At 37.2% G+C, this 14804-nt stretch overlaps 1 protein-coding gene across 3 annotated transcripts in view; it reads left to right on the top strand.

The window, feature by feature from the left end:
- Nucleotides 1-2409: 2409 nt before the first annotated feature.
- The window catches only part of LOC132188814 (uncharacterized), a 29032-nt gene continuing 16637 nt past the window's right edge, over nucleotides 2410-14804 (top strand). The window contains exons 1-6 of one of the 3 annotated variants that reach the window (XM_059603369.1): nucleotides 2410-2671; nucleotides 3263-3408; nucleotides 3705-3803; nucleotides 3957-4048; nucleotides 6332-6432; nucleotides 10377-10467. In XM_059603369.1, the coding sequence (XP_059459352.1) occupies nucleotides 3276-3408; nucleotides 3705-3803; nucleotides 3957-4048; nucleotides 6332-6432; nucleotides 10377-10467 (516 nt within the window). In that variant the 5' untranslated portion in view covers nucleotides 2410-2671; nucleotides 3263-3275. Of the gene's footprint in view, nucleotides 2684-3218; nucleotides 3409-3704; nucleotides 3804-3956; nucleotides 4049-6331; nucleotides 6433-10376; nucleotides 10468-14804 lie in introns of all 3 variants that reach the window. The other 2 variants (XM_059603367.1, XM_059603368.1) reach the window with 2 other exon arrangements.

The raw sequence follows: 14804 nt of genomic DNA, 5'->3' as shown, positions 1-14804 counted from the left end.
TGAGCATAAGCATGCATAGCATATGATTGTATGATTGGTTTTGTATGGTTTTTATACTAGACGTATCAATATGCATATGTGACTGGAATGGGACGAAACATATATGTATACTGTTATTGCTAGACATTGCATGATGACTTCCCTATGTTTTATTGTTGAACTATGTATCTTGTGAGTGTGAACAAAGTTAAATTGTTATTTTGGATAAAACAAGTACGTTTTATACTGATGAGCGTCTCTATTTTATGGAGACGGCGGGCTCATAATTCCGCCTGTATCATGGATGGTGGTGATTCCTATGGTGCAGATGCTGTTGTTGATGCAGGTATAGGGACAATAGAAGATGACCCTGTGGTTATGTATCTATGTTACCACGGTGTCTGAGGCCTGGATACATTGGGTGTTTATTTTTTTGGACTAGTTGATAGTCTCATTTTTGTAGAGCATTCATGTATATGCTTAGACTTTATTATTTTGTATATGGCTCGTGTCGCATGTAACACTTTTGTATAGCCATTCTTTTGTATGTAAGTTTTAATCACATAGATGTATTAATCAGCTATGATGTGTTACGTTATGTCTTATGTTATTTATATTCCGCTGCAAATATATGAACTCTGATGAATCATTGATGATGCATGTAGCTCTGTATGGCATATGATATTGTTAATCAGGTTAATGCATGGGTTCATGGCATACTGCTGTATCGTCATGCCACTGTGACAATCCACTTTATTGTAGGTAATGCTTAAAAAGAAAAAAAGAAAAAAAAAATTTAGTCATGTTTTAATCAAGCGAGTTGATATTAAGAAATATTTGATATTATCATTAATCATTATATAATCTTATGGTATATCTGCATAAGTTATTGTCTTATTTAATCAATGCATTATAATTAGATACTTTATTCTTAAAAAATGTGTATATATATATATATGTTACATGATCTTAGATCTAAGATAGTATTAATATATATTGTGAGATAATATGATCATATAATTTAAGTATGAATATATGACTATTAGATTGTGTGGAATTTAGGACTTAGAGTTTCAGCATTATCATTAAATTAAAATTAAATAATTAATAATTAAGTAATTAATGTGTTTCTTATAATTTATATATTATAATCATAATTTGTAGTAAGTAAAAACTTAACAATTTTTACTTCTTGCAAATTGTTACGTAAGCAATTCCTCATATTATATTATGAGGAATTTAGAACTTAGAGTTTGAGCATTACCATTAGATTAAAATTAAATGATTAATAATTAAGTAACTAATGTGTTTCTTATAATTTATACATTATAATCACAATTTGTAGTAAGTAAAAACTTAGCAATTTGAATTTAAATCATATATATGTCATGAATCGTGATTATGGGATCATAAAATATAAGTATATAAAAATTAATATTGACTCATATAATGATACAATCATATAAGTATATAAATGTTTACATATAAAATAGAATATATATTAATATTGACATTATATACTTGACCCGTGTTAAGCATTAACATTTTAACATATTAACTAAATAATATTATATGTAATATGATAATGGTGATTAGTGTGTATGAATGTGTGACATAAAGCGTTTTACGTTGTGATTTAAAAAATATTTAATCTAAAATAAGAAAAAAAAAACGAATTGAAAAAAACATAATTTTTAAAATCGTAATTATTGAAATTGAAATAACAAACTGACCCTAAATAATATTACATAACACAATTTTTATTCCTAATTCCTAAATTTTGAATTTTTTATTGAATTTAATCATAGCCGTCCAATTTAATTGAATTTAAACCGTTGAATTTGATCTACGGTATATAAGTAAGTGCAAACCAATTTGAAAGAATTATATGGTGTGCCACATGACATAATAAGCTCATTAATCTGACGTTCTAAATTGAATAAGAAAGTCAAGATCCTAATAAACAGTCTAGATCATCTACTATGCTTGCATGGAACTGGTCTCACTATCAGACGCATACAGAGGATTAATTTCAAGTGCATATATTCCAGAATTAATTCTGTAATGCGTGCGCTTTGTCGGTTGATTTTCGCCATCCAAAATGTTTTGATGATTTAATAGCCATTGGATGCTATTAATGGATGATAGCTAGCAAGCATTTACTAAGTAGTATGTATATGGTGTAATAGAGACACCGCAAGCTTGCCTTGTTTGATCTAATCTGACTATTAATATTAAATGTTGAAAACGTATATACAATCGATGGATCATATTGAACAAGCACACCAGATCTAAGTAGAGACAGCCACATAGGATAAGCTTTTGGTAAAACGAATCAAACCGTTAATATTTAAAATTTAATTATTTTTCCAAATCCAATGGTTGCAAATTAGAGAACCCAAATTTAACCTGAATGTATCGTCTCTGATCTCTCCATTCACTCGACTCTCCTCTCTGTCTCCACCATCCTCCTCGCCTCCTATTTCTGTTGCCGCTCCCACCACTCTCCCCCAGTGCCCCCAACAGCAACCACCACCACCACCACCGCAGCAACCACACACCTCGACGCCTGGCTGAAGCTGAACGGCTCGTGCCCGGTTTCCAGGAACTTGCCGCTGCCAACCCCGCTGTCCACGCCGCTCTCGGAGGTCGTTTCACTCTCGCAGTACGCCGTGGATCGGAGGCGGAGGAGGTGATAAGATTTGTGGGTTTTTCTTTTCTTTTTGGGTTTTTTTTTTTCTCCGTTTCTTCTTGGGTGGTGGGTGGTTTGGGGTTTTGCCGTTTGATGTGTTTGTTTGGTTGCCCAGAAAAATGTGTAAATATTTTTGGATAGATAGGTATTGGGGTTTCTGTTTTTTACTGAATTATGGTTTGTGTTTGATGAAATTAGAGCAGAAAAAGTATCTAACAGATGGGTGTTGGTCTTTCACATAATATTGAATTCTAGGATTGAATCATTTTTGCCAAATGCATGTACATATACATCCCAAAATTAATCGAGCTTGAGCTCGAACAGGGTTTGCAACCCTATCGAGCGGAGCTCGAGCAACATTTCTAGGCTCGTGTCGAGCTCGAGCCTGGCCTCAAAGTAAACGAGCCGAGCCTGGACGAGCCAAGCTCGCCCAAGCTCGGCTCGTTTACACCCCTTATATCTCGTTCTAAGAGCTCGCCCAAGCTTGGCTCGGTTACACCCCCTTATATCTCGTTCTAAGGCAGTCTTTCTCGCTGAAAATTCGCAGTTTTTCATTCTCTGAGATCCATCACTTTCTCTTCTTTGGCAAAGCAAGCAAAAAGAGATGGCGTACCAAGGAGGTACCCTCAAGTTGACCTCTGCTTCTGGGGTGAAGGTGTACACTGTGGCATCCCAGAACCGCTCTCTCGCCTCCTGGCTTGACCCCAAGAAGTTCCGAACTCTTCGCAAGGACAAAGGTGACCACTCTGCACCCTTCTCTTTTCTCTGTTTCTCCAATTTATCCTTGTGCTTTTTTCCTATAATTTTCATGTTGCTTTATGTTATATTTGTCATAGTATTTTTTTTTTGGGCAGTTTAGATGTGCCCTACCACCAACACACTTTTCAAAACAAACTACAACATTATTTTAAAAAACGACAAAATACTTCTCAAAAAATAAAACACAAAATTTTTTTTGTAGTTTGTTTTGTTGATTCATTAAAATGTTCATTAATGTTGTTGATGTCTTGTCTCCTTTTCATTTATTTGTTAGATTACATGCACAGGGTGGACTTGATACAGGATTTGAGGTTTGAAACTGCAACCACCAAGATCAAGGCAACTCCTGATGGGGAGTTTCTTATAGCATCAGGTTCTTTTGGAGCCCATTTTTATACTTATGATCTTGTATGATGAGATAACTTTGTTTTCAAAAAAAAAAAAAAAAAAAAAAAAAAGGAATAAACCAAGTAAAGCAACAATTACACAATATGTATCATTTATTGTGATTCAACATTGAATGTAGGTATATATCCACCCCAAGTCAAAGTGTATGAGCTTAGGGAATTGTCACTGAAGTTTGAGAGGCATTTGGATTCAGAGATAATTGATTTTCAGGTACTTTTACATGCTTTCTATAGTCTCCCATTCACCAAGAGATTGTATTTTGCGAGGCACTAACCAACATATTCATTCCTAAGAATGCCATATAAGTGACATTTGAAATCTTTAGTGATGGCTCAGACACAGGTGTATACAAGTTAAGTCGAGCCTTGTGCTGCTTGGGCTCAGATTGACATGATATCAAGTGGGCTTGAGCTCAACTCAAGCTCCAAACTTAGCTTATTTACTGAGCTTGAGCTTGGCTTCTGGAAAAAAGCTCAAATGTTAAGTTTGGCTTGATTTGAGTTAAGACTCAAGTTGGGTTAGAAAAGTGTTTTGATGTGACATAAATGTGAAAGTAGTTCTGAGTGTTTTTTTGTTTAGAGTTGTTTGTTAATGCTTTTGTTTTTGTTCTGTTTTTGTTTTTGTTTGTTTTTTTTTTTTGTTGCTAAAAAGCAAAAAACATTGTCAATCTGGCCACTATTTTTTTTTTCTACAAACACTTGTTTATTTCTCCCTCCCTCTCTCTCTCTCTCTCTCTAAGCTAATCCGGGTACACGTTAAAAGAATTAATTTTAAGTACAATAATAAAAATAAAGAGCAATATTTCACCTCCAAAAGTGCAAAGCTCTAAGAAAAACAATTTTAAAAAAGTGTATATATAGGTTCTGCAGTCTATGAGATGACCCTATGAGCTCAGACTTGATCTTGTTTACTAAAATTACCAATAAAAAAACTAAAATGTACCCGGCCAATTCTCATTCCATAGATTTGCATGCTTGTGTATGTTAAGGCACATGCTTAACTACACTTTTAGTTATGCATTTATTCATTTGAAATCTAATGATGAGTTGCCTCTAAAGTGTCTCCACATCATTGTCCACCATTGGTTGTCATTTGCTTGCTATTTTGCTGCAAACTTGCCGATGTTTGCGTCACTCAATGATGATTTCGGCTGCTTAGAGCTTCTTGTAGAGCATGAGAACAAGCACATATTTCCAATGACCATGATGGTTGTAGGTTATGGACATTTCCAAGAACTATGTTTTACTTGTGGAATCTTTTAAAAAATGTAGGCATATTAATGAGTTGTTGTTCAAGCTAATGTGAAGCAGGATAACTCTTCATGTGCTGATCCTAACCTCCTTTTGTGATTGGCTATATTGTCAAATATCCCCTATTCTACTAGGGGCGTAGGACATCTTTCTCTCTTTCTCCCCTCCTCTTCCTTAGATGTATGTCAAAAATGTTGAATAATCTGTTTCTTAGAGTTATGCCTTTACATGGTAATTACATGAGAAATATTCTTCATTAATACAAGAAAGTACTGGTCCATGTGGAAGGAAAACAAGAGGCCATGTTTGTTAATGAATTTGTTTTCTGCTCTCAAGTCTCTCTCTTTTTTTTTTGATAACTGGGGTATCTGGGCTTCGCCAACTAGATTTTCGGGATATTATCAAAGCGCCCCCTCTACACGGGTCAGGTAAGGCTTGGGCTTTCGCCCAAGGACATGGCCCAAAGAAATTGTTTGCATTTAAGAGGGGTTGAACCTTAGGTGTGATGCTTCATGAGGCACCAGGGCCAAGTGACCTAATACTTCATAGACATTAACAAACAACTCAAAACACAAACACTCATCAAAATGCAAAAACTGTTTTAACCCTTATGTTACATTAGAATACTTTTTCAAACCAAAAACAGAAAAAACTCCTCAAAATACATTAATAAACATACCCTTGAAATTCAGGTGTTATTTAATATATTTTCATTAACAAACATACCCTTGAAATTCTATTTAATATATGTATTTTCTTTTGAAGTAGCAGATATATTTTGTATTAGGTCTGTGTGTGTGTGTGTATATATATGCAAGTGTCTTAAACACAAGTAGGCAAAGTTCCTTTAGAAAGGGAGTTGAGTTACTTGTCTGAACTCTGAATCATGGGGATTCATCCTATTTTACCTAGGTGGCCTGTTGTGGAGTTGGCTGGGTACAATTTCAACATCTTGGCCATTATTCTACATAAGGGAGTCACTAAAAGCTCCATTCAATATGTCTCTAACTACATAGAATTCTTTGATGCTTTTTTTTTTCCTGGTTTCTGGAATTTGACCCATGTTCAATCTTATGTCCCCGGGTGTGGCCCTCCATATGTGGACTGCAATGCCCTTTGAAATGTTATGGGTTTCTCTTCCTAAATCATAATGCATTTCAGCCTATGCTTAATGTTCTGTGTTCTCTTTCACAATTTTTACATTTTTGAAAATATGATTGAATAAATGTTTTGTGGCTCATAGGTTCTGGCTGATGACTATTCAAAGCTTGCATTTTTATGTGCTGATCGCACTGTTTATCTACATGCCAAATATGGAAAACATTATAGTTTGCGGATTCCAAGGTTTCCTTTTTCTACCTTACTAACATTTCTTTTAATGCATAGACATTGTATTCTTTGTATTGTTTTTTTTTTTAAACATATATTAGACATTTATATTTAAGTTGGGTATTGAATATGTATTGAGCAGTTGATCAAGTTCGCCAAATTACTTATTGGCGTGCTTCAATGTTCCTACTAATGTCATATGCCTTGCAGAAGTTGCAATGAAATGTTCTATTGGGTGGGTTGATGAAGAATTTAAGTTTCATCTCTTGGTTTGGAATAATGTGTGCTCTTCTATCATTAAATGGGGAGATGGGGGTGAGAAAAACCAAGTTCCACTAATTAGGCACTGAGGTGTAAATGGTTATGGTGTTATGATGAGGAAGGAGACCTTTTGCAGGCTGGTTATTGGCCGAAACTATCACGAAAGCTTAGGTTCTATGAACTACAGACTTGGTAAGAAGGCCACATGGTTGTAGTCTATGGAGAACCGATAGATTTGGTTGGGGAGGGATGGTAGAAGAGTTTGTTTTTGGCGTGATGTGGTATGGGGACCTTGTGTTGGAGGAGTTGTTTCATGACTTTTTTTTGATGGTAGAGGATAAAGATCCTTTTATGTTCTCTTATCTGAGCATTTTGGAAGATTCACAGCTACAATTTTCAAGAATATCTTGGGTGGAATCCCACATCATTCTTTCACAAACAGTACCATAAGTTTTGTTAAATCACTACTTATCCTATACTCTTAAGTTGATAGGTAGTGATTGATGCAATCATCTAATTAATATTCTAACAGATCCCATGTAGAATCAGACATTAGTTCTTTGCGGGTTTAGGGTTTCTTTTGTGGGCGTCTTGGTGTTTCGTCTTTTTTGGATTTTTCTGTGTTTATTTTTTTGGTGTTCCTTGTATGTACTTCCTGTATATTTAGGGCGCCTCATGCTTTTTAATGATATTTGCTTGATTACCTGAAAAAAAAAAAAAAAAGAATCAGACATTAGTTTTTGACAATGAAAATTCTGTTTAGTTTATTTTGTGTAAGTTGAAAGTGGACAATAGTGAAGTCAATTCCTACTCAATATAAGAGCACTAGCAACAACTTTCCTAAATTCTATTTCCTTCCCTAAATGTCGGGAAAACTCTTAAAAAATCACCTGAAACAGACTCTCTTGGTGTTCCCTAAACCAAGGGAATACCAAGGGAAGCAAAAGTGCTACTCTAGATTTGGTTCCCTTAACATTATTTTAATATAAAAAGGCTCTCTCTTTTCTCTCTCTTTCCTCTAGCATTTATTTGAAACAATATTTAAATGGTTTCTCTTTCCTCTCTCTTTGACCTAGCATTTAATTTAAAGAATATTTAAATGGTATAGGGAAATGATAAGGGAAACTATTGTGGAGCGTTTTTGAATAGGGAAGCAAAAAGCAGTTTGGTTCTCTATATTTAAAGAAAATCTAAGGGAAGCTGGTGCTAGTGCTCTAACCTTTTATCCCCGAAGATACAAAAATCGAGCATCTAATACTAGCATGTATGGCATCAATAATGCTACACCCCTTCGTGGAACCATGTCAGAATTCAGTTTGGCCCTAATTCTTAGAATTACCCCTTGGCGCAACACTTCAGCAGTTTCAATAACATATTACCACATGATTAGCAATTAGAGTATGTTGTTGAAATCTTAGATTTTACAGTAACTTCCATGATTAGCAATTCGAGTATGTTGAGTTGCTTTTTCATCTTATTCTTATATTCCTGTTGGCGAATGGCCTGGTCATTTGAAGCAAAAGCTAAACTTTAGTGGCAAGCTTGATGTTTGTTCTTATTGTGAGGTGTTTAGAGGTTTCTAGTGGGAGGCATGTGCTTCGTCCCCTGTTGGCTCTCTCTGTCCTTGGAAGAGCATTTGGAGAAATAACTCCTACAAGAGTGACGTTCTTTGTTGGGACGGTTACACTAGGAAAGATATTGACTTTGGACAACCTGAGAAAGAAGCATGCTATTGTGATGGATTGGTTTTGTAGGTGTAAGAAGAGCGGAAAATCCATTGATCACCTTTTGCTCTATTGCGAGGTGGCTAGAGACATTGTGGGTTTCGGTTTTCCGTCCTTTTGCGATAGAGTGTGTCCATGCCCCAAAGCATGGTGGAGTTGTTGGCTAGTTGTAGATGTTAGTTTGGAAGCCACCTTAATATAGAAGTCTAGAGGATGGTTTCCATGTGCTTATTGTTGTGCTTATTGTTGTGTATTTGGAGGGAATGCAATGCGCTAAATTTTGAAGATTGTAAGAGTTCAATGATGTCCATCATCTTGCGCTTCATTGTTCATTGGTGATAGCATTAAGGTCCTTTGTCTTTTATTTGGAGTTCATTGAGTATTGTTTGGAAGATGGTTGATGTTGGTGGTCGGGAGGTCGTGCTAGAAGTGCGGTAGGTCGGGACTTGGGTTATGGGTTATGCCTTGTAGAGTAAGGGACTTGTTCTATTGTTGGTGGTCGGGAGGTCGTGCTAGAAGTGCGGTAGTGTGGAAGATGATTCCTCTGTCTTATGTGGTGTATATGGATTGAAAGAAATGCTAGATGTTTTGAGAATTCTACTAGGACTATAGAGGAACTGACTCATCTTTTCTTCTTTACTCTTTACTCGTGGACAGCCGCTTGGCTAGCTTCTTTAGTTATTAGCTTCTCTGATTTCCTCTTTCATTTCTCTCCCTCTTAGGCGCTCTCTTTTATACTTCCCGTGTATATGGGTTGCGCCCCTCTTCGCTTTTAATATAAATTTATTACTTATCAAAAAAAAAAAAAAAAGATGGTTGATGTCTTCAGTGCTTTTGACAATAGGTATATTCTTTCTTTGTTGATTTTTTGGTGCTTTGAATATTCATTTGTATTTTTGAAGGGAACTTTTGTGTATACTAACACAAGGCTTTTCGTATTTCTAATAAAGGTTTCATTACTTAAAAAAAAATTTGGCATTTTGAAAATTTGTGAGGCGGGGTTCACTCATGGATTCCACCGTAGATTATGAATGTTGAACAAGTACTTTTGTCTATATATATATAGTAAGAGCTTTCTAGGTCTAGCCTCTTTAAATAATAAAAACTTAAATTCCGTAATTACTTGTATTCTTTCTTTCTTCCTTTGTCTTTCGCGTTTACTATCAATATTAAAACCACAGCCACCCTCATGAATTGATCTGTTCATGCCTCATCAACCCTTAAAAATCCTAGTTTAATGACTCAACCTCTAGTAACAACTTACTCTGTGATCAGGCCCACTATCAACTTTTTCAACCTCTTGACCATTAATATAGGTATCATGAACATAAAGCAAATGGTTAGGAAGGCTGGACCATATACAATTTATCAAAGTAATTCTTCCATCTTTTGAAGTAAAATCATTTCTAGCTTGCTAAGCTCCTCTTCATCTTCTCATCGATCACATCCCACACACATTGGGCCTTGAAAGAGGAATGTAGTGGCAGCCTAGATATACGGAGCCAAAAAACCCCCTTGCAGCTGAAAATGTCTGCCAGTTGCAAAACTCTCATCACCTCGCCTACTGAAAGAACTCACTCATCTCCAAGTTGACCCATAAACCAGAAACCACAAAATTAAGACCATGGAAAACAAGTCTGACCACTCGAAGCTTTTGATATGATATGATAATTTTTACTTTTTTTTGTATATTTATTTATTTATTATTGTGTCCTCATTATGTATAGCATCCAATTAAAATTGGTGTATTGAGGTAGTGCTATGATATCATATCTGTATGCCATTTAATATTGATGCTTCTTAGTACTTCATCAAGACTTCCCTAATTGAACTTTCTTACCTTGAATATATGTGCTGAAAGTTGCACTTGGATTTGTTTACAGGTCACTTTCTTTGACCTTGACCGTGTGCAACAACTTTTTAATTGGACCTCATGATTTGATGAGCTTTTGCATCTGTATTTATGTGGAACAGGATGGGAAGGGATATTGCTTATGATTGCTGGTCTTGTGACTTGTTTTGTGCTGCTTCTTCTCCAGATCTTTACAGAATTAATTTACAACAGGTGATGGGCTTAACTATATGTCATGATATTAGTTTTGAATCACTGGTTTTAGTATTTGTTGCCCTTTTGGAACCTTCTTTGCATTGTAGATGTTTGATAGAAATCACCTTCCTCGTCTTTTGATTTGCAACAGATAATCAGTTGCAACAACAATGTATGTACATAATAATGTTGCACCAAGGGCTATTGACTACTAAATGTTTCACATTTAAAAATTTAGTGGTGAAATCATCACTTTCAAATGTTGGGGTAGCCGTTCTCCTAGGCAGCTACCCTGAAATCCTACTCCGCCATGATGAAGGCAAGACTTGATCCTGATTCTAGAGTTTTCAACATTAGGCTAGCTTCAATCTTATATCTAATTTACAAGTTTAGAATGTGTTTTAAATTTACTAAATTCATCCATATCCATCTATCTATCTATCTATCTATGTATCTACCTATCTATATTAAAAAATGGGCCAAATGAATCACTCTCTTTCCGTATTCCTTGTTCTATTGTTTAGTGGCGAAGATGGTGTAGGCTTCTCATGTGAAGTATATTTGAGCTCTTCTCCCCCCCGTCCCCCCCCTCTCTCCACCATGATGAAGGCAAGACTTGATCTTGAGTCTAGAGTCTTCACCATTAGGCTAGATTCAATCTTAAAGCCCTCTGACTTCAGCCACATAACCTCAAACTTAAAATACTGGCTACTCCTACCCAAAACACCACAATCAAGCACCAAAGGGAGGTGATCCGACAAGAGTCTAGGGAGTAATCTTAGAAACATTTGGAAACTGTTCTTCCCAATCACGATTATTGGATCACATGAAGTTCCCACTTGTAAACAAACAATATCCGCCTTCCAATCTCTACAAAGACCTATAATCCTCAACCTTTTATCCCTCTTATTCAGCTCTGTCGCATTCCAGGATAGAATTTTAGTTTTCATTAGGAACGATTCGGACCCCTCCCCTTTCCTTTAACTTTACTAGAGTGACCTCCCTTTAGGTCATAATTGATGGAATAAACCAATCTCTTTAGTTCCCGGTTTCCTCTGTTAGCTAACTTAGAAAATAAATTTGGAGTGCTAGCCAAACCATTATGGTGTTGATTCTTCAATCACAGTAAGCACAGCCATCATCTGACCCTCAAACCTTTCACAAGACAACCCCACCACATGACATAAATTTTTCACTCTAGACCACCCAATTTGAAGACACTTATTCAGGCAACTCATGTTCTTTAATTACAGCAAGGGTATTGACAACCAAAGGCTCATTTTCCTTCAACTCCTCTCCCGGGTAAGGCAGAACTGCCATAGAAGAAGTTTTATCACCCACACTAGAGGAAAACAAACTTATTCGACCCTCAACTCCTTCTAAGGATGTTGCCCATACCACATGGAATTCTTGAACCTCTTTGCTACCTTCCTCCACACCATATTCCAAAGGAGCAAGGGAGGTTCCAAATAAACATTCCAAAGAATGCAACCTTCCCCTTCTCTAAAGTCAAAGGCCCATTTTAGAACCTTATAAACACCCTCCTTATCTATCACCTGCGATGAATGGCCCTCTCTACCATGGAACTTTGTGGGGGCACACCAACTTCATGAGACCCATTCATCCACATCGTAGACCATGCAGTACCATTCCGTACTCCAACATCAGAACAAGAAATACCTAGTTCTGAGAACCCGACTTCCCGCTGACTCACACCCTCAATTTTGGTCTGTGTTTCCTCAAGCTTTGTCTACATAATACCCAAGAGTTTCGGTAACAACTACTATCGTCGGGTGGGAAGTCGAAGGAGACTCTCGTTACGCATCTCAATCAATGAGGCTTGATAAACGCCCCAAAACTCCATCAAGACACTCTGTCGCAGGAGATGGCTATGAGGTTGTAGAGAAACATCGGCTTCATACTCTTGCTCGAACTGCCCAAGAACTTGTTGTGCCCTCCTTAATTATCCACTTGACTACGAGCTTGAGTTGAACCCAGAGACGGTACACAACAACCTTGCTTAGGCTTGACCCATTATCGCTTAGCTTAGAGGATTGTTGGGCTTCCATACTTATCTTAGAGGGTTGGGCCTCCACACTTGAAGTGTGAACACCCAAACCCTTGGACGGATTATTTTGATCTCCCCCTTTAGGAGTGGGCTTCATCTCCTTATGCCCTCCGAGTTGATAATAACTCAAGCCCACCTCTCCAAAGGACCTACTCCGAACAATATTTGACTCATTCGACCTAGAAAATTGAGGTGCCCAAATTATTTTTCTATTGCCTTCGGTTGAAACATCCAAGGCTTTTCTACCGAGTTAGACTTTGGCTCATTAGACAATCCCTTCATAGGGCCTTCAACATTCCCGTGCCCAATTAAAGCCAGACCCACCTCTAATCTTTCCAAATACTTATCCACTTCCCTATTAAAGAGAAACCAACAGATTCTTCAAGGATCGTAATTCAAAGACTCCACTTGAAACGGACAAAGGGATCTTCAAGCTATTATCCATTTTGAACGTCGTGATTTCCGTGTAATGCCCACACCTCCCTCCTAGCATAACCTTCATTACCTTTCAACGTTTGAACCTTTGAATTACCCACTTTACCCTTGCATGAAGAAGCAAATTCCTGAGACTGCCCCTTCCTAATCAAAGCTTCAACGTACGACCTTCGTCCATGATCCACCATTAGATCATTCTTCTCAGGTAACGGCATAGGGCCACACACCATTTAACTAAGGACCACCATACACCTCATGGGAAAACATAACCCTGCTTCCATTGCCATCACACTACACAAAAAAGGTTACTACGTTTCTCATCTCGACAACAGAGTTGCTCCACCCTTCTTCTTGGCCCTTCGGAATGACGATGAATCCTTGCTGCCCACCTTCGCTATATTCTGCCAGCCCAAGTATTGCTTGCGACTATTCAAGCTCCTCTGTGGAATAAATCCTTTTATTTTTTATTTTTATTTTTTTTTCATTGAGAAGCATAGAGGGAGAGGCGAAAAGAACAAAAAATCTACAAATTGAGGCAAAGTAGAAAACTGGGAAACATTAAAAGTCCCCGCCCAATTGAGTAGGGTCTTGACCAACATGTTTTTGAGCATGTCAGGCATCTTCTCATGATCTTCAAAACATCGTGCATTATGCTCTTTCTAAATAGTCCACATTAAACATAGTGGGGCTATTCTCCACACATCCATAATTGAACGATGACCTCTTTGACCTTGCCAACACGTTAACAAATTGAACACACTTCTAGGCATGACCTATTTGTGTCAAAGTGAGTAAGTATCACTCCATAAGGCTCGTGCCACTTCGCTATGAAGAAGGAGATGATTGACAAATTCACCGCTTTTCTTACACATGTAACACCATTCCACCACTAATTATTCTCTTACACAGATTATCCAAAGTCAGAATTTTACCGAGAGTTGCCATCCACACAAAGAAGCTCACTCTCAGTGGAACTTTAACTCTCCATATACTCCTTTACGGAAAGGAAGAAACCCCCAATGTAGACGTCCTTGAAGTAGAAAGCACTTGAAAAAACGACCACACCTCAAATTTCTTCTGCTTTCAATGAGTCCACCATATACAATCCTCCCCTCTATCCGTTGTCGGAGAGCATACAACATCCCAAAAAAAGCCATCATCACTCTACCTTCAAATCTTGGGCCACTCGTAACAAAAGTTCATTCCATTGAATAACACCATCAGAAATCTGCATATTATCCTTAAACCATGCCTCCTTATGTCTTGCAATACGAAATAATTCCGGGAAGACTTCCTTCAAAGACTGATCTCCACACCAAATACTATTCCAGAATCTAATATGAGAATGATCTCTTCAAATCTAAGAGATCTCGAGAAAACTCCCCATCCTCTCCTAATATGTTTACACACTCCAATTGCCTTAGTATACCAACCTCCATTCATGCACCCATATTTACAAGCAAACGCCAATATGCTTCTTTTTCCATAGCAAAGTGTCATAACCATTTACCCAATAGAGCTTGATTAAATTTACTAAAATTCTGAATTCCCAAACCACCAAATTGCATGGGAGAGCATATTTGTGACCACTTCACTTGATGGAACTTAAACTCCTCATTGAGACTGCCCCATAAGAAATCTCTTCGGAGTTTCTCTTAACCTATTGCCACACCCAAAGGAATAGGGAATAATGACAAATAATAAGTAGGTGGGTTAGACAAAGTGTTTTTAATCAACGTCAACCTCCTTTCCATTGTCTCGACAATACCATTCCATATGGTGGTGCACTTGTAAGGCGCCCCCAATGGAGGACCTACGTACTTCATAGGTAACCCTGCCACCCTACATCCAA

Source organism: Corylus avellana, chromosome ca7 (genome assembly GCF_901000735.1).
Source record: "Corylus avellana chromosome ca7, CavTom2PMs-1.0".
Classification (NCBI taxonomy): domain Eukaryota; kingdom Viridiplantae; phylum Streptophyta; class Magnoliopsida; order Fagales; family Betulaceae; genus Corylus; species Corylus avellana.
The sequence above is the reverse complement of the archived record's forward strand: the minus strand, read 5'-3'. Positions and strand labels throughout refer to the sequence as shown.